Source organism: Dermacentor albipictus, chromosome 5 (genome assembly GCF_038994185.2).
Source record: "Dermacentor albipictus isolate Rhodes 1998 colony chromosome 5, USDA_Dalb.pri_finalv2, whole genome shotgun sequence".
Lineage (NCBI taxonomy): Eukaryota > Metazoa > Arthropoda > Arachnida > Ixodida > Ixodidae > Dermacentor > Dermacentor albipictus.
In genome coordinates this window covers 173261043-173287387 of record NC_091825.1, presented here as the reverse complement: position 1 = coordinate 173287387, position 26345 = coordinate 173261043, and the positions used below count along the sequence as shown (strand labels likewise).

General features: G+C 47.8%; 1 protein-coding gene across 12 annotated transcripts in view; it reads right to left on the bottom strand.

Annotated features, from left to right (window-relative positions):
- Nucleotides 1-26345, bottom strand: part of LOC135897507 (intermembrane lipid transfer protein VPS13A-like) — a 1023564-nt gene that overhangs the window by 759885 nt on the left and 237334 nt on the right. For all 12 annotated transcript variants that reach the window (XR_011514733.1, XR_011514732.1, XM_070539327.1 and 9 more), the window contains 3 exons: nt 4039-4332; nt 2945-3018; nt 2746-2888 (listed from right to left, as the gene is read on the bottom strand). Coding sequence is in view for 10 of the 12 variants with exons in the window: in XM_070539327.1 (XP_070395428.1) it covers nt 2746-2888; nt 2945-3018; nt 4039-4332 (511 nt within the window). In the remaining 2 variants the exon portion in view is untranslated. The remainder of the gene's footprint in view (nt 1-2745; nt 2889-2944; nt 3019-4038; nt 4333-26345) is intronic.

The following is a 26345-nucleotide window of genomic DNA, read 5'->3' as shown; positions in this document are numbered from 1 at the left end:
AATTGCAGAACCTTAAATTGCCATTCAAGGAAACTCTCCTAGACAAAAACCTGGTGGCGCAGACATTTTCAGTTAAACATCTCAAGCCCGGAATCACTCAGTGAAAACACTGTGTGCCATCCATGCTTTCTTGTGGAACATGTGTATCAGACCGAGAGGCCTTTTGCATTTTCAAAGCCATGTGGCGATCCTCTTTTCGATAGCCAACAGCTGCAGCTATTATGCTTCACAACACGATGGGCATTTCTAGAATGCTTCATCACGTAACATGTCTGTGCTGTGGTGACATTTATTAAAGGAAATCTACCATTATTACAGTCTCAGAGGGGAACAGCAGTTTACGATAGGCAACGAGGCACTGGAAGTGGTAAGGGAATACATTTACTTAGGACAGGTAGTGACTGCTGATCCGGATCATGAGAGTGAAATAATCAGAAGAATAAGAATGGGCTGGGGTGCGTTTGGCAGGCATTCTCAGATCACGACGCAACGAGCTATGGAAAGAAGAATGATAGCTGTAACGTTAAGGAATAAGAAAAGAGCAGATTGGGTGAGGGAACAAATGCGCATTAATGACATCTTAGTTAAAATCAAGAGAAACAAATGGGCACGGGCAGGACATGTAATGAGGAGGGAAAATAACCGATGGTCATTAAGGGTTACGGACTGGATTCCAAGGGAAGGGAAGCATAGCAGGGGGTGACAGAAAGTTAGGTGGGCAGATGAGATTAGGAAGCTTGGAGGGGCAACATGGCCACAATTAGTACATGACCGGGGTAGTTGGAGAAGTATGGGAGAGGCCTATGCCCTGCAGTGTGCGTAACCAGGCTGATGATGATGATGATGACCATTATGGAGCCCTCAGTAATACTCCCCTTCTGCTCAAGGACGACAGCGTGCATGCTCACTCAGACGCACATCTCCAACCCAGCTCTCCTCCTCCCTGAACTCTAGAATGCCTCAATGCGGAGACCCTCCTTCCTGCCAAGCGCAGCGTGTAGTGTGTGTGCATCGTGGCACACTACCGAACTTGGGCACTTCACACCATTTGACGAAGGGCACAGCAGTTAAGTTAGATGGCACTTGGCGACAGCATAGCAGAGGGCGACAGCTATGCAGAGACTGAAATCTCAGCTTGTTTACAGCTAATCAGACTCACTTTTGAATATATCCTTAGTTGCTGACTTTGCTACGTTCTCCCAGCATGATGATGCATCATTTAATACCAGGAACCCAACTGACCATTTTTCTTTTTTATTGCAATAGCAATTATATGAACACTAAGTGAATTTTTGCTGGCGTCAGCGTCAGCGCCGTGAGGTTTCATATATATTTGGGTATATGTGTGCTATATGCCATGCCATGCTATATGACATCTGGTATATACGGGTTATGTTGCCACACCATTCTATCACTAAAGTTGCTCATACCAGGTCTTAACATTCTTGAAGACAAGATTATTCCTCAGAATTTGTGGGGATGCGCGACCCTCGCGCCTCCCCTGATGTTTTTCCCGCATAGCGCGTCTCCTGTAGTGCGGCTTCGCCGCGCACGCGGCGTCGGAGTGGTACAAGCGTGGTGCGAGAGATGGCGCGAGCATCGCGCCGCTGCGCGGTTAGTTGGGTGCGGGAGAGACAAGGCATTCTCTGGGGGTTCCAGACAGCCAGCGGGACGAACGTGCCATGCCGCACGTGCAGCGGCCCTCTTTCCCGGCGGGTCGGCGCACGGCGGGGGACGTCTCCCGCGTGCGCGCCGGCCGATGCTTCGGCGAGACCGCCTCGCGTGGCCGCCTTTGAACGCGCCACGATTCGCGTGACTGTACATGCGAACGACCAGGCGTTGGGATCCAGCATGGGGCGAACATATTCGCTCGCGGGTACGCGGTGAGTCGGACTTCTAGATTTGTCGCGCGCCCATCGGCATGTTTTGTGGATAGCAACTCGGCTAGCAGGCATTGATGTATGAAAGGTGCAATAAATGCCCTTGTGATTGTTTGCACTACTGTGTTGTCGTTCCTTTGTCCCAAGAGTACGGTGTGAGATATCCCACATCAGACCCCACAAATTTTGAGAAAGGCAGTCCACAAACAGATGTGATGAAACAAAACACGAACAGGACATGCCCATTATCTTAAATCTTCTCAGACCAGAATATTAAGTGTGAAGCAAGGACAGAGCTCAAACTTGAAAATGATGTAAATTTATTGGCACGGCTGTGCACTACCTCCATGAACAGCCCGGCTAAAGTGGTTTGAAACATACTCTATACAGAAAAGTGGCGGTAAAATCGTTAAGAAAGACATTGGCTTCAATTAATAAACATAAATGAAATTGTTCGATGGTGGGATTCAAATAAAGAACCACTAGCACAACAGCACGTTCTTACTTAGCTTATGCTTACTTGTTGACGTAGTATTCCAACCTGTTGCTATAACCTGTTGTCATAACCTGTTGCTACCGCATTCATTGCTATGCCCTTATGGCGAAACTGAAATATTATAGAAGTGGTTGCAAGATACCCAGATCCCATATATGCTAAATCCATCTGAAGCCAGCTAAGGAAGATCTTGGCTTCGATAAAATCACTTAGAAGTCGCCGTTGTCCATGTTGTTTCTCGTCTCTGTCTATGTTTCACATTGCATTGTAAGCACAATCGGGATGCTCCATCAAGTTCATTTAGCAGCACTGCTTGGCAATGGGTGAGGCACACGTATTCTGGCTAAATACGTGGTAGCATGCACATACTTTTGATACACATAGAGTAGGTATCGGCCCAGCGTGAGCAGTGCCTCTCGATGGAATGTAATAATGACCGAGGTGAAGTCGACCACAGCTGAGTGCTCCACCTGGTGAAAGTCCGACTTGAACTCTGGGCAGCTCGCTTTGACCTGCAATGGATGGCCAGTGAGCCGGTGCACAGCGTTACCAATGATCGGGCACATGCCTTGCGGTAGAGAATGGAGATCATGTCCTTAGCCGCTTCAGACGTGAGCAGCTCAAGGTATTCACCAGTAGGGCCTGCAAAAGAGTGCACACAAACCTGGTGATAGAATTTATTTATTTCCCTAAAAGACAGAAAAATTAAGGGGCACTTGAGCGCAAACTCCAATGCCACTCCAAGCACTCATTCACTTGATGTTTTAATTTTGCCTTAAATTTGCAAGTTTTTCTAAAAAAATAAGCAAAATTGTTTTACCCCTGCTTTTCTGTACAAGAAAACTTATTTTACTTTCTACTCAGGGTGCCATGGGCTTAAAAGCCACACTTGGTCCTCTGGTTGCATGCCAATTATGGTCTCAAGCTGAACAACAGTGATTTTTCAGCACAATGCTGTGCTTCTCAAGCAATTCATAGGCAGGTTACATGAGGTTCAGCTGCTGGCCATGCAGCTGTGTTCCCAGTAGGAGACTTACAAGAGACCCCACCAGTCAGCCGACATGATTTTACAACAAGGTTGCTGGGCAATACTTAATGGCATTGAGCGATACCACTGAGCGATGCTAGTGGAAAGCAGCAGGTTTAGTTCTCTGCAGTGTGTTGCTTCAGGTTTTGTACACCGAATACAAGTCAATTAATCAGTTTACACATGATATTAAAAAAATGTCCATTTTTCAGTGTTGTCAAGCAACATCTGCAGCCTCTGACTAAGGTTCAAGAAAAATACATATTTACAGCCATTATGACACTGATATTCGCTTGAGACAAGTGAGTGGAGATTATTGAAGAAATCCTTTCATTCAGTCACACAAAAGGGTGCTTGAAGAAATGATAGCAGAAGTTGAAAACAAGTTCTCAGTAGAAAAGGGTAAGGTCTCATCAGTTTCGCCACTAAAAAAAAAAAAGCAATCTGATCAAACATGCCACGAGTGTTTCATCCAAATGTGCAACACTGCAAGATAGCCATTATTATTTAGAAAAATGTATTCAGCGCCTGATAGGAGCAATGTCTGCTGGCTCATCCAATAGCTGAAAGTGATATCTGTGAGAGCCATTGACGTGCAGCTGCTTGCGAGTTGTGCCATAGGAGCAGGAACTCACCAATGTGAAGCTTGTCAACCAGGTAGATGCCACTAATGCTGGCCTGGAATGCAGGTCCATATTCCATGAGTACAGCATCGGCACAGAGCTTTTCCAAGCGCAGCATCAGATACGGTTTGTCTGCCTGGTCACTCGAGCGGGCCAAGTGCAGGCACACCTCGCCCAGCACAAAACGCAGCAGCGAGTTGATGGTGTTGCTGGCCGACACATTGTCATCAAAACCCGGCACGTCCAAAGCATGGCCCCAGTCTTCCTCATCCGAGTGGTCAGATGCCGACAAGTACTGGTCTGAACCTGCATCGCAGTGAAGCCACATCCCTGGGAATGTACCCCTGCAATGCCACTTGGCCAGGTTCCTTGTTGATCACCCACTCATTCCTGCTTCAATAACTCCTATTCCATATTGACAAAGTGTGTGGCCACCTTCTTGGAACCACCACAGGGCACATCCCAAGCTGTCCAACACTGTCAGCAGGCACTGCTTCAGCACAATAGGCTAGCAGTGCAACAACATCCAGAGTGAGTGGCACTGCATGCACACATGTACTAAATGAGGGCGAAGGAGGCAAGCATGTGGCACAACACTTGTCCTGCAATCAACCATACACAGTGCATGCAGATTACAAGTCTGTTTTTTGTATCTGACATGTGCAGGTACTGAATTTTTATCTAAGATACATTTTTTGAATGTTTTCACCAGCATTGTCACAGCAGTGGTACACCTTTTTTAGAGCACTCAACGATGGAAGAGTTATTTGACCTATTGGTACCAGTCTTGGCTTAGGCAGAAAAGTTCTTTCCATATCACATATAGGCTCAAGTACAGACAATTTTAGTTAATTCGGTCTGGACGGGGCCAGTGAAATTAGTCTAATTATCTAGTAGGTCAAACTAAACAAGAGGCAGAAAAAACACAGAAAGAGATTGCAATTCATCAGCAGTATTTGCCCCAATTCTAAAACACCCATGAATTTATTATGCACTCGCTTTTTTATTGGTTCAAAGCAGAAAACTAACGTAAAATCACAGAGCTCCTAAACAAAGTAGAAATCAGATGTGCAACCAACATTTTAGCAAGAAAAACGTAGCATACCTCAGATACCAGTAATAAGAAAAGACAAAACGAACAAACTAACTTCACAGAACGAAAATTTATTTAGCTAATGTCCATTGTTATCGCTCTTGGACAGCACTTTATCACTGTCTATTGAAAGCCACAAAATGTTTTTCACACGGTCCATGGTGCGTCGCTCAAGGGACGGTCAGGAAAGGGCATGACTCTACATCGCAACGCACAGAGACGCTATGAGAGGGTTTGTCAACTCTCACTGCGGAGAGAAGGCTCTAGCATCACATCACCAACAAAGACGGGTTTATGCATTAATTAATTAAGTAATTATTTAATTCATTCATTTATTTATTTATTATTTTACATACCCTCAAGCGCCTAAGACATACCGAAATACAACACAGTGCAACCATCATGGTGCTTCTGAGCAAAGGCTCACCTCAAGACCGATCAAGTATGCACACCCGCTGCATTATAGCTAACCAGATAGTGGTCTACCAAGCACAAGAACGAGAAGCTACGGCAGCAGAGGTCCCATGTAAGCAACATGTTGCGAGCCTGTTAGTATCTGCCACAGCGATGAAGCGCTCAGCGGAAGAGGGCTCAGGTGGAGAAGGCGCACAGGGGCCACTACTCAGGCGGCCAATTAGGGTGCGTCCTAGAAACGTGTGCTTGTGCTGTGAATCCGCACCAAGAGGGAGAAGTATACAGGAAGGCAGCTTTGCTGCACTAACCATGTCTGCCATGTTGCCACTGGGCAGCAGTTCCCAGAGATCAAGCTAAGCACCACACACGACCTGTGGGATGAGGCACAGGAAGGCACCTTGATCCCCACATAGTCTGCATTTATTAAGCGACTCCACAACAATAAAAAATGGTATTGTTGTCCATGCCTAGACTAATCACTTTGCTAGCTCGTCCTGCAATGCATACGATTCTTTTTCAGTGGTTCATAAGCATTCTTTTTCAGTGGTTGAGTAGTTTTTCTCAGCCTTGGTGAGACTGCGGCTTGCATAAGCAATGGGGCGTTTCGCACCAGCTTGCCACTGCACAAGAACTGCGCCGAGACCCATATTGCTGGCATCAGTACGAATTTCAGTGTCAGCGTCTTCGTCGAAATCAGCAAGTATTAGGGCCGCTTGCAAGTGCTTGCGCAATTCATTGAACAACTGCTGCTGCTCGTCCGACCAAATGAAAGGCACATCGTCGCGTGTGAGCCGTGTCAGAGGCTCAGCAATTCTCGAGAATCCCTCAACGAAGTGCCTATAATATAAGCACAAACCAAGGAAGCATTGGACAGCCTTCTTGTCTGTGGGTGGCGAAAACTCGACTACGGCAGCTAATTTGTCGGGGCCTGGTCGGACGCCTTTAGGACCAACGACGTGACCAAGAAATTTGAGCTCTTGGAACCCGAAGTAGCATTTTTCAGGCTTGATGGTGAGGCCGGCAGTGCGGATCGCCGCGAGGACACTCTTGAGTGTGTGCGAGATGTTCACCAAATGTGCTTGAGAACACGACGACGTCGTCCAAGTATACAAGGCAGGTTTGCCATTTGAGTTAGCAAAGCACGGTATCCATCATCCGCTGAAAGGTGGCAGGTGCGAACTTTAACTTATAAAGACCGTCAGGTGTCACAAATGCTGTTTTTTCATGATCCTGTTCGTAGACTTCGATTTGCCAATACCCTGATTTAGGATCCAACGAAGAAAAAAAATTGGTATGTTGTAGACGATCCAATGCGTCGTCGATGTGTGGAAATGGATAAACATTGCGCTTGGTGACACGGTTCAACTTTCTATAATCTACACAGAAGCATAGTGTGTTGTCTTTCTTTCTAACACTACAGGGGAGGCCCACGGGCTTGTGGACGGCTGGATCACGTCGTCTTGGAGCATCTCTTTCACCTGATGCTTGATCGCTTCCCTTTCCACTGGAGACACTCTGTAAGGATGCTGACGAACAGGACGTGCGCACTCGTCCGTTATAATGCGGTGCTTTGTGATCGACGTGTGCCGTACTTTGGACGATGTTGAAAAACAGTCTGCAAGTTCATTCACGAGACTCAGTAGACGGTCTTTCCGATGGTCTGGCAGAGCAGCGTTAACGTGAGCCTGTTCTTTTAGGCTGGGTAACTCAAGACTGCTGAGACGATGCGATTTCCAATGTGGCAATGTCAGTAACATCAATGATTTCGCAAAGAAATGCGATTGTCGTTCCTCGCGGTACATGCAAATATTCGTTGCTAAAGTTTGTTAGCAAGACGACTGAACATTTGTTGCGCACCTGAAGAAGCCCTCTTGCTATGCAAATGTGGTGCTCAAGAAGCAGAGGGACATTTGCCTCCGCAATTCCTTCAGCGTCATCCTCCATGTCGCATCGGACAAGGGTAAGCACGCTGCTCTTGGGTGGTAATGTGACATGATCGTCAGCTACGTGAAGCGCGATGTCACGGTCATTGCCATTGCTGTTCGCTATGGCTTGCGTAGTAGTGAAGCTGACTCTGGACTCTTGCAAGTCGTTGATGGCACTGTTCGCCTGAAGGAAATCCATGCCGAGTATAAGGTCCTTCGAACATTCAGAAAGAATGACGAAGTCGCCGATGTATGTGAAGCCCCGAATGTTGACTCGTGCCATGCACCGGCCCATTGGAGTTATGAGGTCCTCGCATAGTCCTCGAGGGCAAAGTAGGCGTTGTGTAGCTTGCGCTCTGGAGTCCAACCATTGAATTCTGCGACACGCTCAAAGTGATCGAGCCAGTCCTCAACATCTTCGAAGGTGTGCCCATGGAAGGATATGGGGATTCGCGGCTGGTTAAGAATGACCTCGGTCGGTGTGGTTGAGGAAGAAGGCGGAACTGAGGTGCTTATCCTTATGACTCGCTTGGGTAGAGGCTCGTGCTCAGGTGGCAGGCCTTGAAGTCGACGGCTTGTCCGTACATGAACTGGAGTCAGCTCGACCGGACTTCGTACTGGGCTTGTAGGCGGTGTTCGATCTGGAAGCGGCAGCATGTACCCCGCACCTCCACCAGAAAACTGTAACGTAGATTGAAGACGGAGTCTTACAAAATAGCCGCTTCTGTTTAATGCCGGGCCAGGAGAAAAATGTGCCGCTCACGCGCTTCATCGTCTTTCATGGCACCAACCTTTGCATGCGCCGTCCCGCAGTGCGGGAGCCCCACATCATTGCGTCAATATGATGCGACTCGCTGCTACCAGCTGACCATGTAAAATAATTTATCATTTGAGAGAAATTTTGTAATCAAACTGAAAGCAGCATGTTTTAACTGTCATCTATGCGAGAAAGCTTGTTTTGTCACCATGCACGTTTGTCACCACACCGTGTTTGCCACCATCTTGTGATGGCAATGGCAATGACATTGGTTAGGCGGGCTCTGACAGTTGAATGCCGCGAGCACTCTTTTGGTTTTGTATCAGATTGCACTGTCCAAGCAATTTATGAACAAATTTACTAGGGCAAAAAAAAAGAATGCTTTAGAATTGGATGGATGCGATAAAAATTCTCTGTAAGCTACAACTATTGCTTAAATATGTTCCTGGGGTAGGCCGGAAATAGCCGTTCTCAACGAGAGAGGATGCATGTCCGATGCATTCACGGTACCCTAATTAGCGCCAAGGCGGACACTGCCACAAGGGGAGTCACTAAGTGCGATCATTATTGGGGTTGGGCAAGTGTGCGATGACACGCCAAGTTCGAATTATCCAGCGAAGGCTAATTTCTGGATCAATATAATGAAAGGTTGGTTTCATAGAAATGTATTTGGCAGACCAGGACTTCCAGTAGGGTTCGAATTAACATGCAAATCAAATCAACAGAAGACTACTGTATTACAGTTTAAGGGGGGACATGGGTTGTGGCGATTATTTCCTGCATCTTATGGCCAAATCTGATGAAAATGCACAAGCTTACATAGTTTTTCGTGCTGATTTCAAATATGCAATAATTTTTCTTGTAGGTTCATTAGTTCAGGAGATTGACCGTGCTGCCACTCTATTGTTTCCGGAGACAATGAAAAAAAAACGGCTGTGCAGAAAGTGAATATTATTGCATGGCTAGATACTATAATGTGCAATAACTGCAATGCTGCAAAAAGTTTTCAAATCAAATTTTAATTAGCCATTCAGGAGGTGATCAAAATTCTTTCCTTGACCTAAGGCTACCACACCAAAAGAAAATTCATAAAATGGAAATATACATATGCACAAATTTGAAATTCTGCTCTCAGCACTTTTTAATATGTAGATTAGGCTTTCTGCTAAAGAAAGAATTAGCGCTCTAGCTGTTGTAGATCATGAGCTATCACTCCGACAGTCTAGTGAAGTGAGCCATAAACATGTTTTGAGATAAGTGAGAAAACGTGCAAAACCCTACTTTATTTACAAATTTACAGCTGGAACAGCTCAGTAGGCACCAGGCATGTAGTCCTGCTGACTCCCAGCCCCTGTGTGCCGCTTTTTGAGGGACTGGCACAAATTTTCTCATGCTTTGCACTTCTTTGCTGATGCTGCCATTTGACGCCTATCTTTCTCGGCCATGAGGGTGCGACTTTGCTCGCTCGCATTTAGACATAGTTCTTTCATTATGGCCTCTGAGGCCCTTTCCCTTGCACACAACGATGTTCCCAGTATGACCCACGTTCATTTCGGCGTAAAGTTCGCGAACCGACCGCGCGCACGGCAGATTACGCGCCGCGCGATCGGCCGCTGGCGTCAACTTCGTCTTCACATAGCTCTGGCACGTTTTCGTGTGAAGAGCCCGACGGCCGATGGCCATCAACGAGACAAACGTCATTGAACGCGGTCTGCCGGTCCCCCTTTGCCTGCATGGCACGCGTAGCCAAAACGTTCACAGCAAAGGGTTTCATTCCTTCAGCACTGTGAACGCGCGGCGAGCTCCACACTGACGCAATCTCTCCACAGTTTGCGCACATAAAACGCAGCTTCAAAGCGAGCGCGAGTCCGTATTCCCGCTCATCTCGGACGATTTCTAAGGCACCACTGCAGCTGTTGCAGTTCGCAAATGTTAATAAAGTGTTCACGGCACTCAAATCCACAATCGTAAACATAGTCCCATCAGGCGGGCGAAGTGCGTCGTCGGTACCGTCACCCAAAATCTCGCGTTTCCTCTCCGTCGCTGGAGCGGAAGACAACTCCGATAGCTTTGCTTTGGCTTTCGCTTCCTCCTCCTCCCGCTTGGAGGGTTGCCGGTAGATTATGCCGTACGGGAGCGCTGGTCGAAGGGTCCGCGGCAGGCGGACTTGTCACAGTATCCGCAGCAGCCGATGCGGTCGTTAGGCCTGCCGTTGCTGCATCGACGATTTCGGCATCGGTCGCTGGGGTTGTGGCGTCCTGAGCGTTTTGTAGTGTTGAGCAGCGTTTTTTTAAGTTTTCGATGAGCGTTCGTCGCACTTTTTGTGCACCATACTTGTACCGCGTTCGAAATTTGCGCTTCCGTTTCAGACATCGCGTTGACACTGGGGCAAGATGGCGCACCTCAGTGCGCGGCTCCAAGCGCGGAGCAGACGATGGCCATGCAGTTCCGCCAATCGGGAGGCAAGCTCAAGTCACATGCACCGAGTGACGAATAGGAGGGCGTTCTAGTACCTTCTTTTGCCGCGCATTTTCTAAGTGGCCAATGGCTGAATGGGGCCCGTTCTGGCGGGAATTTGATGGGAAAAGTCGCCTCTTTCAAATGAGACCAAGATGTCCGCGCTAGCGCACGTGGAAGAGCAGGCGCGCGTTTCGGAAAATATGCCGTTTCAGCGCAAGTTCCACCTGAAATTCAGCTAGTACATGTCGTATAAGGCGTCACTGCGGCTAAAATACTGATGTTATTGGTATGAAATTAACAATATAGATGCAATAATAGCTGTACATTCCAAAAATGCAATAAAAAAAATCGAGTTTTTTTTCGCGATTTTTGGTCGCCACAACCCGTGTCCCCCCTTAATGACAATGACAAAGGTTCCGTGGGTGGATGTGAGGCATTCCCCAAAAAAGATTTTTGGAACAATATTTTCACAAGTTCTACTGCTTAGCACTGTTACAATATTGCTAGGAAATGACATGCAAATGGCAGAGTGTACAAGCACAATTTGCAAGTTGTGTCACAGGGTCACTCAAGCCTTAAGTGATCAGACATTTCTACGTCCAATGAATCTGCGATAAAACAGATAAGTTTGGTACCACATCACCCATGTATCAAACACAAAAGCCTCAAATTTGGAACCACGGAACAGCCCAAAACGCTCATACTTCACGTGAAGCATGTGCAAAAAGCAGAGGATTGATGCACACTTTTCTGTGTGCTTCATATGACCACGTAACTGAGAGTAAGACATAACAGTGCAATGTTCAAGTCTGATAGAGTAGCTAAGGTTGGGGCTAGTTGGTTGTACATGTTGAATCATTGCAGCACACTACAGCGAGATAAGGTGCTTGGACATAAAGAAAGGACGCCGAAGCCACTGAACAAGCGCCATGCCTAATGCCTCGATCACATCCTCGGCTGAAAAGCTTTAAAGAAAATCAGCAATAAACAGAGTACAGATGTGGTTGCAATCTGAAAATTTAAAGAGCAGCCTATCATAACACCATACATTCATAATGTGTCTCATGGACTAAAACAGATTACAAGCATCCCGGTTTCCGAGGAGGATGGACCGACGGCTGTATAGGACACCCCGTCGTGTGACTTCGATGTGTCTGTGTAGAACTCCGTGCAGGAGTGTTTGTGCTGGAGTTCCCGGAAATGCATTTGGATTTCAATCTCTGGAGCGTGTTTTGTAACTTCCATGAAAGATATATCGCATTGTATCAGCTGCCACTCCCAAGGAGGTAGCAGCGTGGCTGGATGCATTAGGCGAAGCTCAAGGAGTGGAACATGCATTTCACGACTAAGCTACCTCACACGCAGCGAGAAAGGCTGTCTTACGGAGGGACGATTATGAAAGAGTGTAGCATATGTCATCTCGTTAACGGTATTATAACACGGATGTTGAGGATTAGAGTGGACTTTCATAAAATATGTTTGGCTGGTGTATGTTCTCTGGATATGAAGTGACCACTCATTCGATTCTGCATATAAACTTTGTATGGGACTCGTTCTGAAAGCTCCTGTGGCTAATTGGATACCTAGATGGTGAACAGGGTCTAGCATCTTTAACGCACTCGGGGCGGCAGAATGATAGATCACGGCACCATAATCTAATCGTGAACGAATCAGGCTCTTATAGAGATTAATTAAGCAGTTCCTGTCACTACCCCACGAAGTATGGGATAGAAGTTTCATTAGGTTAATTGTTTTCAGACATTTTTCTTTAAGATGTTTAATGTGGGGGACGACAGTGAGTCTGTAGTCCAGTATAACACCTAGAAATTTGTGCTCTTTGTTTACGGGTATTTGTTGTCCACATAGTTCTAAGCAAGGATCTGGGATCATTCCTCTCTTTCTTGTAAAAAGAACGCAAGAGCTTTTGTTAGGATTGATCTTAAATCCATTCTTGTCTGCCCACATTGAGACTTTGTTTAGGCCATGCTATACCTGTCAATCGCAGACTGCGAGGTTACAAGATTTGAAAGCTATTTGCATGTCGTCCACGTAGACAGAATAAAAGATTGCCGGTGGTAATGAAGCGCGAAGCGTGTTCATCTTCACGATGAAGAGTGTGCAGCTGAGCACGCCTCCTTGGGGTACACCCGTTTCTTGCATAAAAGGACGTGAAAGTACATTGCCGAGTTTTACTCGGAAGGTACGACTGGACAGATAGCTTTCTATTAGGTTAAGCCTATTACCATGGATGCCCATTTCTAACAAGTCTCTTAGGATTCCGCAACGCCATGCTGTATCATACGCCTTTTCCATATCAAGAAATATCGATAGGAAGAACTGTTTATGTATAAATGCGTCTCGGATATTTCCTTCAACACGTACGAGATGATCGGTTGTGGAGCGCCCTGCTCGGAAGCCGCACTGATAAGGATCAAGCATTTTGCTCTGTTCAAGGAAATGAATGAGTCGCCGATTTATCATTTTTTCAAACACCTTACAAATGCAACTTGTGAGCGCTATCGGGTGGTAATTGCCACCGAAAAAGGATCTTTGCCTTTTTTCCAAACAGGGACCACAATGGCTTCCTTCCATGCGGTTGGAAGGTAAGGTACCTTGCATCCCAGATGGTGTTGAAAAGTGTGAGTAGTGTAACTTGCGTATCATTGTGTAAGTTTTTGAGCATTTCATACATGATTTTATCAGATCCTGGGGCGGAGCTCTTGCATACGCTCAGGGCAGCTCTCAATTCGGCAATACTAAAAGGACAGTTGTAAGGCTCATTCTATCGAGTTTTTCTTGTTTATGGCTTACGTTCTTCTATTTGTTTGTATTTGGCTTTGGCCTCATCACCAGGCTTTGGCCTCATCTCTAAACGAGTCAATACCCGATAAAAACTTGTGCCAACTTTCTCTTCTGGCCTGTCGGCAGGTTCGCCTGCCTTGGGACTTTATTTTTTTAAAGTTGACAAGATTCTCAGCAGTGGGAGAAGCGCGCAGCAACCCTCACGCCTTGTTCTGATTCTTACGAGCGATCCTACATTCGCCGTTCCACCACGGTACACGTCGTTTGCATGCCAAACCACTTACTTCGGATATGCATTTTGATGCGGCATCTATTATGAATGCTGTAAGATACTCCACAGCAGAATCAATTTCTAAAGAAGACATACATGTCAGCCCATGATATGCTAGTGAGAGTTCGAAATTTCTCCCAGTCGGCTGTGTCTATTTTCCACCTAGGAGCTTGCGGAGGATATTCGTTTTCTTTAGATGTTCTTATCAGTATGGGGAAGTGGTCGCTCCCGTAAGGATTGCTCGCAACTTCCCATTCGAGTTCGGCCAGTATAGACGGGGAAACTATACTAAGATCTATTGAAGAAAAGGTTCTGTTTGCTAGAGAGTAATATGTGGGTTCCTTTTTATTCAGCAAGCACGCACCTGAAGAAAAAAGGAACTGTTCAAGTAGACGACCTCGCGCGTCTGTACGAGAGTCGCCCCACAGGCAGCTGTGCGCATTGAAATCGCCAAGAACAACATAAGGTTCTGGCAATTAGTCTATAAATGACTGAAATTCACGTTTGTTTAATTTGTAGTCTGGGGGTACGTAAAGTGAGCAAATGGTGACGAGTTAATTTAGAACAACTCGAACCGCCACTGCTTCAAGGGGCGTTTGTAGCTGTAAACGCTGACAGGAAATACTTTTATGAATAAAAATGGCAACACCGCCTGATGATACGACAGCATCATCGCAATTTTTGCGGAACTTGACATACGGTCGGAGAAAGTTTGTGTATTGTGGTTTTAAGTTTGTTTCCTGTAGACACAGCACTTTTGGATTGTGTTTTTGGATAAGCTCTTGCACGTCATCAAGGTTCCTAAGAAGACCTCTAACGTTCCATTGAATAATTTGTGTATCCATACAAAGTAAATAAGTGCTGTGTGTATGGAAACGGAGGTAATGCCTTAGGTTACAGAGCTCTTTTGAGGCGCTGTAACGGGGGTTCTCCCCTTTCTGGAGCGTTCCAGGGAGCCTCGCAGCTCCTTAGGCGTTTGGTGCGCCTTGAGGACAAGTATAGTGTCCATTGCCTCTTGTGAGGGGCCGGACACGTGCTCTTGCGAGCGAGAAGTTACAAGAGAGAGTCCTGCCTTGGAGGGCAAGACCCCTGCGCCCACCAGCCCGGAGGTCGATGGGGCACCCTGCGGGATTTGGCTGCGCCGGCTGTTGCCAGCGCTGGAAGGGGCCAGGGAAGTTGGGGCAGCCTCGGCTGTGCCCACCTTCGGGGTCAATGATCCCCTCTGCTGTGCTGATGGAGCAGCGCTAGCTGCAACCGCCGCGGGGGCAGATGGCGTAACTGCCGGCTCACTGCCTGTGGGTCAGACAGCCGTCAGAGGCCGTTGTGACGCTGCCTCCTTACGCGCCACATCGGCAAAGCTGCTCTTAGACAGGTATGACTCCCGCCTACACGCCTCTTTGAAAGATATGTTTTCTTTGACTTTGATTGTCACAATCTCCTCTTCTCTTTTCCATGAAGGGCAGGACTGCGAGTATGCGGCATGCTCGCCATCACAGTTGACACAATGTGGAGTGTTCTGGCATGTTTCCAAGGAATGTTCATTGTCACAGCACTTGGCACATGTCAGCCGGCCTCGACAGTTCTGTGAACTGTGGCCGAACCTTTGGCACTTAAAGCATCTAAGAGGATTGGGCACGTATGGCCTAACACGAAGTTTGATATAACTAGCCTCGATGGACTCGGGGAGGACACTTGAACCGAAAGTGAGTATCAGGTGTTTCGTCTTGATCTCTTTACAATCTCGCCTCATGACATTCTGTTCACTGAAGCCCTCCAAGAGTTCAGCTTCAGTGAGCTCTAGCATGTCATCATCCGAGACAACGCCGCAGGTGGTGTTCGTGGTACGGTGCGGGGTTACTGTTACTTGGGTCTCCCCAAATGACACAAGTTTCGGCAGTTTCTCATACTGCTTCTGATCGTGGAGCTCCAAGAGAAGATCACCACTTGTCATTCTCGATGCCTTATATCCTGTTCCAAAAACTTCAGTTAAAGACTTCGAAACAAGGAACGGTGAAATGTTACGCACTAGTTCGTCTGGCTTTTCTGAGTGAATCAGATGGAATCGAGGAAAGTGTTGGACTTGTTGTCCAAGAAACTGAAAGAGATCTTCGGTACGCCCTCGTTTCTGAGGGCGATCAGGTAGTTTAGGAAAAGCATTTTCCATAAGTATAGTTGGGTTTTTGGCCGCGATGCCAACCACCCACCATGGAACCCAACAGGGGGACGTGACAGAAGTTCCTGCAAGGGAAACCCTGCCAACACCAGCTGTACATCGCTGTTATAACCAAATACAGCATAGCCAAGGCTGGCCAGCCACACAAGGTTAACCCTTGCCGCAGGGAACCTAGGAAGTGAGCAGAAGTGAAGAGAAGACAGGAAAGATGAAAAAGGCGAGAGAGAAAGTCGAAGATTGGAGAGGAGGACAGGAAAAGGCGACTGCCGATTTTCCCCGGATGGGTCAGTCCAGGGGTGCCGTCTGTGTGAAGCAGAGGCCAAAGGGGTGTGTTGCCTCCGCCGGGGGGCCTTAAGTGTCTAAACACTCAGCATCAGCTCAACCCCCAGAATCCCCCTTTCCCCAGACACGGCTAAGCCGCGCACGGCTACACGCGGGAGGGTCCAACCCTCGTGTGCTCGGGTACGTGGTGTCGCAACACACCAAACGCCTGCTGACGCAGACGCCCCTACGGGGGACTGTACCTTCTTTAGAGATAAAAATGCTATCATTAGTATGGTCCTCGCATTCTAAATCTATAGCAGCCCTCTCATCTCTTCGGCTGAATACAGAACCGAAAAAAGTGTTCAATTCTCGGGCAATCATTTGCGGATTGTTACACACGGTATCATTTACGACTATTCCATTGATTGAAGGCTTTGATCGGGAAACGTATGGCCAAATTTTTGAGGTGATGTTTTGAGGTAATTAGTCAGTGTTGTAGCAAAAAAATACGTTTTAGACGCTCTTAATTTCTGACAAACTTGAGTGCTAAGGGCCGATATTCTGTCGGGATTTTTTGGTTTTCGTTGCCGCGCACGATGTAGCTGACGTTTTAAATGTATTACCTCACGAGAAACCCATGGATTGCTTTTATGTAAACCCTTAGCTCTTTTTGGGACAAAGAGAGATAATGAACAGGTCACCACTTCTGTAAAATACCTCCATAAATTTACCTACATCATTTTCTTCCGGCATACGGTCTAAGGCCAATTCTAAATAATCTAGGACAGCCGTATCATCGGCTCGGTTAAAATTATAGACATGAGCTATCCGGTTTTTATTTAAACATTTTATGTTTCTTAGAGTGGCTACAACCATCTTATGGTCCGAGATTCCTTCCACCACTTCAACATTATATTCAAATATACTGTGATAAGAATAAGAGGTCTAAAAGGGCACTCGGATTTCCTTAAATTCGCGTAGGTTTCTCGACCACTTGAACCAAGCCATGTTTCACCATGATTTCCAGCATAAGTTCCGCATGTAGCCTCTCAAGTGTCCCAGGGATTCTTGCATCCCAATTTACTCCCGGTAAGTTGAAATCACCCATCAAAATAACTTTACTTCTATCTGTAGTTATTGTTGTTAAATGCTGATCAATCTTCTCAAATAACTCAATAAGGCTTCCCGGGGGTCTATAAAGTACACCGATCACCAATGCAAAATGGTGAAAAAACAACTTATACTATACGCTTTCATGCGCATAAATTGACGGCAGAACTTCATATCTAAGTGATTGTTTAACTAACAGTGCAATGCCTCTGCCTCTCGACGCCCTATCTGTACGCAGCACGTTATATGCGTCGGAAAAAACTTCGTCCGCGATACCCTCATGCAGCCACGTTTCAGTTATTGCTAATATATGTGGATCATGTAATAGCTACACGCATTCAAGTTCGTCAACCTTTTTCGCAATGCTGCGAGCATTTGCGTTTATCAGCCTGAGTTCATGCTCCTTTCTTTGTCAGTCTTGGCCACGGGGCCGACTTCGGCGTTACTGCGCATCCTCACCCTACAGTTAGACTGGGCGTCCCATGTATAGGGGATGTCGTTAATGAAAAGCTTGTCATGAACAAGCCTTACCTTAGATCCTTCATTTTTATCAGTTTTAGCCAACTGCCAGAGCAACTTTCTTTTTTGAAGCGTTTCGTACGAGTAGTCATCAGCGATACTTATCCTCGTGCCTTTCAGTTTCTTACAGTCTTTGAAGATAGCTGTTTTTTTTCATTGTAATCGTACAAGTGTAAAATAACAGGTCGATCACGGTCATCCTTTCTTTTACCAAGTCTGTGAATTCTTTTGACAGACGTCGGTTTGACACCAAACCGTGTGAAAAATATGTCCCTGATGACCTTATCTTCTAAGTCTTCTCGCGTCTTCTAAGTCTTCTTGTCACCCCAGATGGGCTATACGAGTTTAATGTGATGCCCTTTGGGCTCTTCAATGCGCCTGGCACTTTCAAAGGCATGATAGATAATGTCCTGCACGGTTTAAAATGGAAGACCTGTCTTTGCTATCTTGACGACATCGTAGTGTTTTCAGCCACATTCTCAGAACACCTGCAGCGTCTTGAACAAGTTCTAACCTGCCTCGCAAACGCTGGCCTACAGCTCAACAACAACAAAAAAATGTGCTTTCGCAGGAAAGACTATCAAAGTTCTGGGGCACTTAGTCAGCAAAGATGGGATTCGACCAGACCCTGAGAAATCTTCCGCCATCCTTGAGTTTTCTTGTGCTCTGTGCCCAAAAGACTTGTGCAGTTTTCTTGGACTGGCTTCGTACTTCCAGCGCATCACAAGCAACTTCGCTGCACTTGCGTCTCTGCTCCATCAACTCCACTCAAATTATGCGCCCTTCGTTAGGTCCGCCGATTGTGAAAGGGCCATTTTGATGCTTAACAGACCCTGACGTCTGACCCAGTACTGTGCCACTTTGACCAATTTGCAGCTACCATCATTCACACTGACACTAGTAGTCATGGTATCGGTGCTGTTCTCTTGCAACGTGACACCACCTTGCGCGAACGAGTCGTGGCTTACGCCAGTCGGACGCTGACTGCTGCTGAGAAAAATCACGTCATCACCGAACAAGAGTGCCTTGCTGTTGTTCGGGCAGTGCAAAAGTTTCAGCCGTACCTCCATAGCTGTCACTTTACAATCATCACTGACCATAATGCACTGTGCTGGCTATGGATGCTCAAGAACCTATCGGGTTGACTTGGTTGTTGGCTGATCCATTTACAGGAGTATGATTTCGACGTTACCTACAGGTCTGGCAAGAGTCACCAAGATGCAGATGCCCTATCTCATTGCCCTTTGCGCAGCAATAATGACTCAGCATCGCCTAATTGTACTGATGTACAGCCCGAGCCCACTTCATCCCCCTTGTCCATCTCAACGCTCGACTGGCTGAAACCTAATCACCAATCTGTCCTTCGTTTCATACCAACATGCCGACCCACACGGCCGAACTATTCTCGACCGCATGCAGGGCTCTGCTTCACCTCCGAACGCCCAACTTCGTCGACAACTTAAACAATTCAATCACGTCGATCGCAACGAATGGGTACCCATCATACCACATTCTCTGCAACATGAGGTGCTTGAAGCCTTTCATGATTATCCGATGGCAGGTCACCTCAGATACCACAAGACATATGACAGAATACGAAGTCGGTGCTCTTGGCCTGGCCTCTCTTCTGCTGTAGCCAGGTACATCGCATCATGCACTCTTTGTCAACACAGCAAATGACGTACGACTTCTTCTGGTCTTTTGCAACCTCTTCCTCGTCCTGCTTCACCTTTCGAGGTCGTCGAAATAGACTTGTACGGTCCTCTTCCCAAGACCTCTAATGGCAATCGCTGGATTGTTACGGCTGTTGACCATCTGACACACTACACTGTGACAGCCTGCATGCAATCTGGGAGTGCCGCTGAAGTCGCTGATTTCTTTCTAAGCAACATCCCCTTATGTCACGGAGCTCCGCGCGTTCTCCTCAGCGACAGCTGCAAAGCCTTCCTCTCGTCTATTCTTACCGAAGTTCTGCGCACCTCCAACACAGTTCACAAGACCACTTAGGAGTTACCACCCGCACACCAACGGCTTGACAGAGCGTTTCCATCGTACTCAATTGGATATGATTGCTATGTCCATCAGCCCCAACCACACCAACTGGGATGCAATCATGCCGTTTGTGACATTTGCATACAACACGGCTGTACAACACACCACAAGCTTTTCTCCATTTTTCCTCTTCTATGGCCGCTCACCTAATTTCGTCCTGGACGTCTCGTTCCTTATGGCTCCCGTGTCTTCAGCAATGCCCTTCTCAGAACAATTTTTGTCTCCATGAATACTTTGTTTAGCGCAAAAAAACAACAGACACAAGGAAGACGACAGGACAAGGTGCCACAAAGCGCCTTGTCCTGTCGCCTTCCTTGTGTCTGTTGTTTTTTTGCGCTAAACAAAGTATTCATGGATTCGCACCAACTAGCCCGCCAACGCATTGTGCTGAACCAATTTTTGTCTCACCTCAAAGACTGCCGTCATTGAGTCCACATTAACACTGACATTGCTCAGGATGTGCGGAAGCCTCGCTACGACTCGACTCACCGTGTTGTCACTTTTTTCACTGGTGACAAAGTTCTTCTACGGACTACTGTGTGGGTTTCCAGTTTATACGAAAAATTCGCCGGTCATTTTATTGGACCCTACACAATCACTGACGGACATCTCCGGTTAATTACCGCATTTCACCCCTTAGAATTTCGTCTGACCACCGTTGCCGTGGTACAGAAATTGTGCATGTATCGTGCTTAAAACCGTACACTTGCAGTGTTTCATCATAATGCTGCACGACCAGGTGGCCACTTCCACCAGGGGAGGTAATTAGTGTGAGCGCGACCCATGACCGACTCTTCATCTCTGCCCATCATCATCACTTGTGCAAACTCCTCATCTGTAATTATGATCATCAGCTGCACAGCTTGTTCTTCTTTGTCGTCGCTCGAGCTCAGCTGGATTAAACGGTTCCTTATATCGGAAGAGCTGACAGCTTTGTTGAACCTGGTACTGCTGAACAGAAGAGTGCACGCGCGTTTATGTGGCTCAATGACTACTGCACCCAATCTTTACATTTCTTTTGCTGGCATTAGAAGCTAGCCCGGTTTGTCCAATGTTCATCTTTCCACAGCTTAAAGGCATCTCTATGCAGCATCAGATGCGCACATGGTGAATTTAATTTCACAAATAGTAAAGCATTACAGGCGATTGCAATTTTCCCTTGTGTTGCACACTTTCAAAACTCTGCAAGGAGCAGAGAACACAAAGTCCACTTGCCAGAAAGTGGCCGCGTACATCTTTTAAGATTCCTTTGCTCCAGGCGGGTGTACAGCATTTATTTTTGCTTAATTGTACACCTGTGTAAGCCTTGGCTGATTTGGGCTTTGCCACAATCACTATAAACGTGATCTGTTCTTTCAGATTTTCAACAAAACACCAGGCCACAGAACATGCTCACAGGTCCCCAACGAGTTGGTTATGTAGGCCCTTTGCTCTTGCGACTTCATCTTCTCATGCTTGGTGGACCCCTACACAGGAGCCCTAGTGTAGTGGGCGCGCATACTCTATAGGTCTTGCAGGGAACCTTTGCCCGTAAGCGCCATAACTGTCACACTGTGCTGTAGCTTGGGTTAATAAACCTGCGTTCGTTGGCAATCTGTTTCTCGAGCCTTCTTGGCACGATATCAGAGAGTTACCGAACCCTTCCATAGCACCTTTGTGCATTGTGGAGTGGGGGAGCATCATGCCTTTTCCTGACCATCGCTTGTAGGCTAAGCCTTGTGCAAACCCATCTCCATAGAATTGCTTAATAAATTTTTCATTATTGATGTTAAGGCTTTCTGTAGAACATATACAGTCAAACCTCGATACAATGAAGTTGTACTTGCAGGGAAAAACTTCATGAGGTCACGAATTTCAAGGTTTTAAATTCTTAACAAGTTCTCAGAGCATTCCTGGTAGATAGCATCTTGTTACTAAGCACTTATAAACAAATCACAAGAACGTCAGGCTACAGGCGTTCATGTTGTCCACTTCTCTACTCTTGTGGGGACGCTACCTGGGCAACGGAGGATGCACATCGCGTCGCAGCGGGCTCTGCTAATGCACCCTCAACCACCCGGAATCTTTCACCATCGGCACGAAATCGTACAACCATCGTCACTGGCAAGTCCCCAGCTTTTACTTGACACCAGTATTTCCGGGCTCGACTCTTTTCTTAGGCCGAGATGGCCGTTTGAAATCCCTAAGCAGCGGTCACCGCGTTAAGCCTAAACGCGCCACCGCGACAGCAGCACGGCGGACGCGAACACCGCGGCATCCGACGCACCCTGCAACGCGGCTCCCAGGGTAGGGGCCCAAGCCGTGGAGATGTCCACCAGCAATTCCAACCCAGCAGGCCAACTGGACTGCATGGATGCAGACAACTTGGAGCCCGAACGTGACATCGAGTTCTGCGACTACCACCCCGGCCAGAGCGGAGCAGCCGACATGCCCAATGATACACATCCTCAGCCACCCGTGCCTCACACTCCATGGTACCGGGTGGTCGACGCTCGCCGACAGAGGGTTGTCGCCGAGGGGTCCTTCAAGACTCCACCCGCCCCATTCGACTCATGCGAACGTCGACACGGACCCGGCTGGCCTCAACTGCTACGCCTCTTCGCAGGGGACCACAAGGTGGTTCTCCGAATAAGAGGAGGTATATCACTACAAGAAGCAGTCTTACCGCTGCGAGACGCGATACAAACCGCACTCCGAGCCCCACTGCCTCCGACGGTGCGCATACGAGTACGCAAGGAACAGAACATCGCACTGGTCAGCACCCCGGATCCTGACCTGGCGGAACAGCTTTGCCACATTCAGACGCTCCTGCTCGCAAACAAATCGTATAGAGTCTCTGCGTACGTGGCTTCCCCGGACAACTCCTGCAAGGGGATAATCACAGGCGCCCTACCTATACCTACCGAGGAAACCCTCATGAACGATACGGTCACCTACCCCCATGATATCAACATAATCCAAGCCAGACCCTTCGGAACGAACGGAGCATGCCTCTACACCTTTGAGGGCAGGCGAGTTCCCAGCTATGTGTACTTTCAAGGCGTAGAATTTCGATGCAGACCTTTCCACCCAGTCGTCCAAGTGTGCCACAGCTGCCTCCGAACCGGACATTGGCATAACATCTGCCCATACCCACAAGAACAGCGGTGCGGGAACTGTGGCTTGCTTAACCCAGATGAACACCACGAAGGTTGCCTTCCACGCTGTCTTACTTGCGGATCCGATGACCATCCCACCATCGACCTGAGTTGCCCGGCTCGTCAGAGGAGACTCGGGCCCCGAGCGGTGACAGAGCGGCGCCAGCACCCAAAGGGACCCGATACGACTCCACCAAGGCGGAGTACCGAGATATCAACAAACCAACAACCTGATGACATTCCTAAGAATGCCTGCAGCCAAGCACCTCACAGCACAGCCCGACCGATGGAACCGAAAATATCATACCACGAAAAGAAAACCAAACAAGCACATCTTCAACCCCGAGTACCTCCTGCCATACGGACACCTGCGACACCACTCACAAACCACCTGCCACGCCCTCCTGTGTAGTGCGGCACGAGAAGCGACGCCACGTGGCCGACACTCCCGCAGCGAGGGCCCGCCCATGCGCCTGGCTCGGCGGCAAGAGAGGGTCTGAAGATTTCATCTGGTTTGGCAACCGGGGGGGCGCCTGGATCCAGACCCACCGCTGCAGCAACGGCAGGACCCCCTGGCCGACACTGGTAAGTCACCCTTTGAGCAGGCCTCCCCAATACCTCCCCATCCAGCGCCGCCCCTGGCCCCGGTCCTCTCACAACAGACCTGTGCACAATATTTCCAAACTCCAGAATTCACACAAGGCCTCACGCAACTAGTTCTAAAATTTGTAAGCGACAGCCTCGAGGCTGTCAAAACACAAATGGTTAAGGAACAAGAGCAGGCCCTACAAAGAGTGCAGACCGCGTTTCATCAACGCATCGACAAAATAGAACCTGCAATTAATCCCCTCTTCGATTTGCATGCCCAATCATCACCCACCCAAAAGCATAAACAGCCCAAACCTGCCGCCGCCGGGGGTTTCAACCCCCGTAACGACTCAACATGGCCAACTCCAATAAGCGACAGAATTCGGGTAGAGTGGGCTTAACTCCTCCACCAGGAAACCAAACTTTATCTGACCTAATCATATGGCAATGGAATTGTAGAAGCATCAAAAAGAAACTCACCCAACTGGCCGCATACATTCAACTTTTTCCGAAGCCGCCAGATATACTGGCCCTGCAGGAAACAGGGTCCGCGTCTCTATCCTTGCAGGGATATCATGTGGCATCCGTAACATCGCGTACTGCTATTCTTATTAATAAAATCCTCCCCTTCATAGACCGAACCCCTACCGGGTGTCCTTCAGAAGGAGGAACCGAGTACACCGCTCTCGAGATTATCCCGTCCAACCCCACATCGGGAAAAGGACTGTTGGTTGTCAATATATACAGTCCCCCTAAAGATAAAGGCACAAGGATACCGGAAATTTTTGCTCAAACATGCTATACACATTGAATCATAGTGGGCGACTTTAACGCCTGCCATACGGCACGGGGTTATATATATACAGTAACACGCCAAAGGGCAACCGGCAACAGTCTGTGGGAGGCTCGTCGAAGCCTCTCCAAACGATGGAAGCTCCAGAGATTAAACTGCAAACTTCGCCTTCGTATCGCTGCAGTCACGGAGGAGGCTGCACAATATGCCACCCAGCTTGCTCAAACAAACTAGGCCAACTTTTGTGGCACACTGAAAGGAACGCTGGGCACAAAACGCACTTGGAACCTCCTGAGGGCTCTTCTCGATCCCACTTCCACCAAAACCCATGCGCACATTACTCAAAAGCTGATTTACTTAGAAGATATTATGGCACACATCAAAAATCTGTATATTCCACAGCCCATACCTACTCATCCAAACGCAGCCCCTTTAACACACCCTGATCCAGACGAAAACCTGGATTCAGATGTCACACTGCCGGAGGTGAAACAGGCCCTTGGCTATATTACCAGGGACACTGCACCAGGGCCCGACTGGATAACATACAAAGTCCTCCGAAATTTAGATTACATATCTTTGCAGGAGCTCAGGGATCTCTTTAACGAACACTGGCGAAAGGCGAACTGGCGAACACTGCTTCACTGCCTGGTGATTGGAAACACGCCCAGATTAATCTTATTCCGAAACAGAATAAATCCTTACTGCTTCAGAATTTACGACCTATCTCGCTCATGAGTTGTGTAGGCAAACTTTTTGAGCACGTGATTGTCCGGCGACTACAACCGCACTTAGAAGCTAAGCATTTTTTCCCCAACACTCAGTTTGGCTTCCAACCCAACCTATCGGCACAGGATGTCCTCTTGCATATTAAAGAGACCTTATTAAATCCCAAACGACGGACAGCCCGCACTAGAGCCATCCTAGCATTAGACATACAAAAGGCCTTTGACAATGTAGGACACAACCATATCCTCAGGACCCTTGCCACCACAGGTTGCGGCCGTAGGATCTGGCATTATGTCAAAGCTTTTTTGGAAAATCGTACCGCTGAGATTAGATTAGGTCCACTCACATCGGCCGCCTTTGCCCTTCCAAACAGGGGCACACCCCAGGGAGCAGTCCTATGACCACTATTATTTAACATAGCCATGGCCCCACCCGCCAGAGAGCTCGCAGGTATCACTAAATTGCACCACGCTTTCTATGCTGACGATATGACTCTATGGGTGTCACAAGACTCTATTGGGGAGGCCCAAGATGTCGTACAAACAGCTATCAACGTTATCGAACGGCATGTTCGCATAATGGGGCTCTTCTGCTCACCAGAAAAGTCCGAATCGCTCACTATTAAACCCCACAAAGGCGACCCAGGCATACACCTGTTCATACACGGTCAACAAGTGCCTAAGGTACATAGAATCAGGATCCTTGGTCTGCACATCCAATCTAACCTAGATGCGGATTTTACACTGAACCTCCTCGATAAACAAATAAAACAAATCTCAGGACTGGTTCGCCGGATTGCGTCACGCAATCATGGCCTGTCTGAAAAGTACACCATGCAAATGATTGAAGCTTTAGTGGTCAGTCGCCTTGTCTACCACCTCCCATATCACCACCTCACTCAAAAATAAATGGATCAGACTCATCGTCTAATCAGACGGGCGGTTAAGACCGCACTGAGGCTGCCGATGACGCTAGCACTACCCGCCTCCTACAGACTGGTCTCTATAATACCGTCCAGGAAATCATAGAGGAACAGACGAGTATTCAGCATCTACGCCTCACCCGAACACCCACTGGGCGAAACCCACTCCGAACTCTGGGGTGTGAGCCAAGCGGCACGATCCCGATGGAAGAGCCGTGGTTCCCCATTCCTGTAAGACTCGCAGCTAACATGCAACTCAAACCGTTGCCACAAAACATGAATTCGCACCACTATCCGGGTCGACATAAGG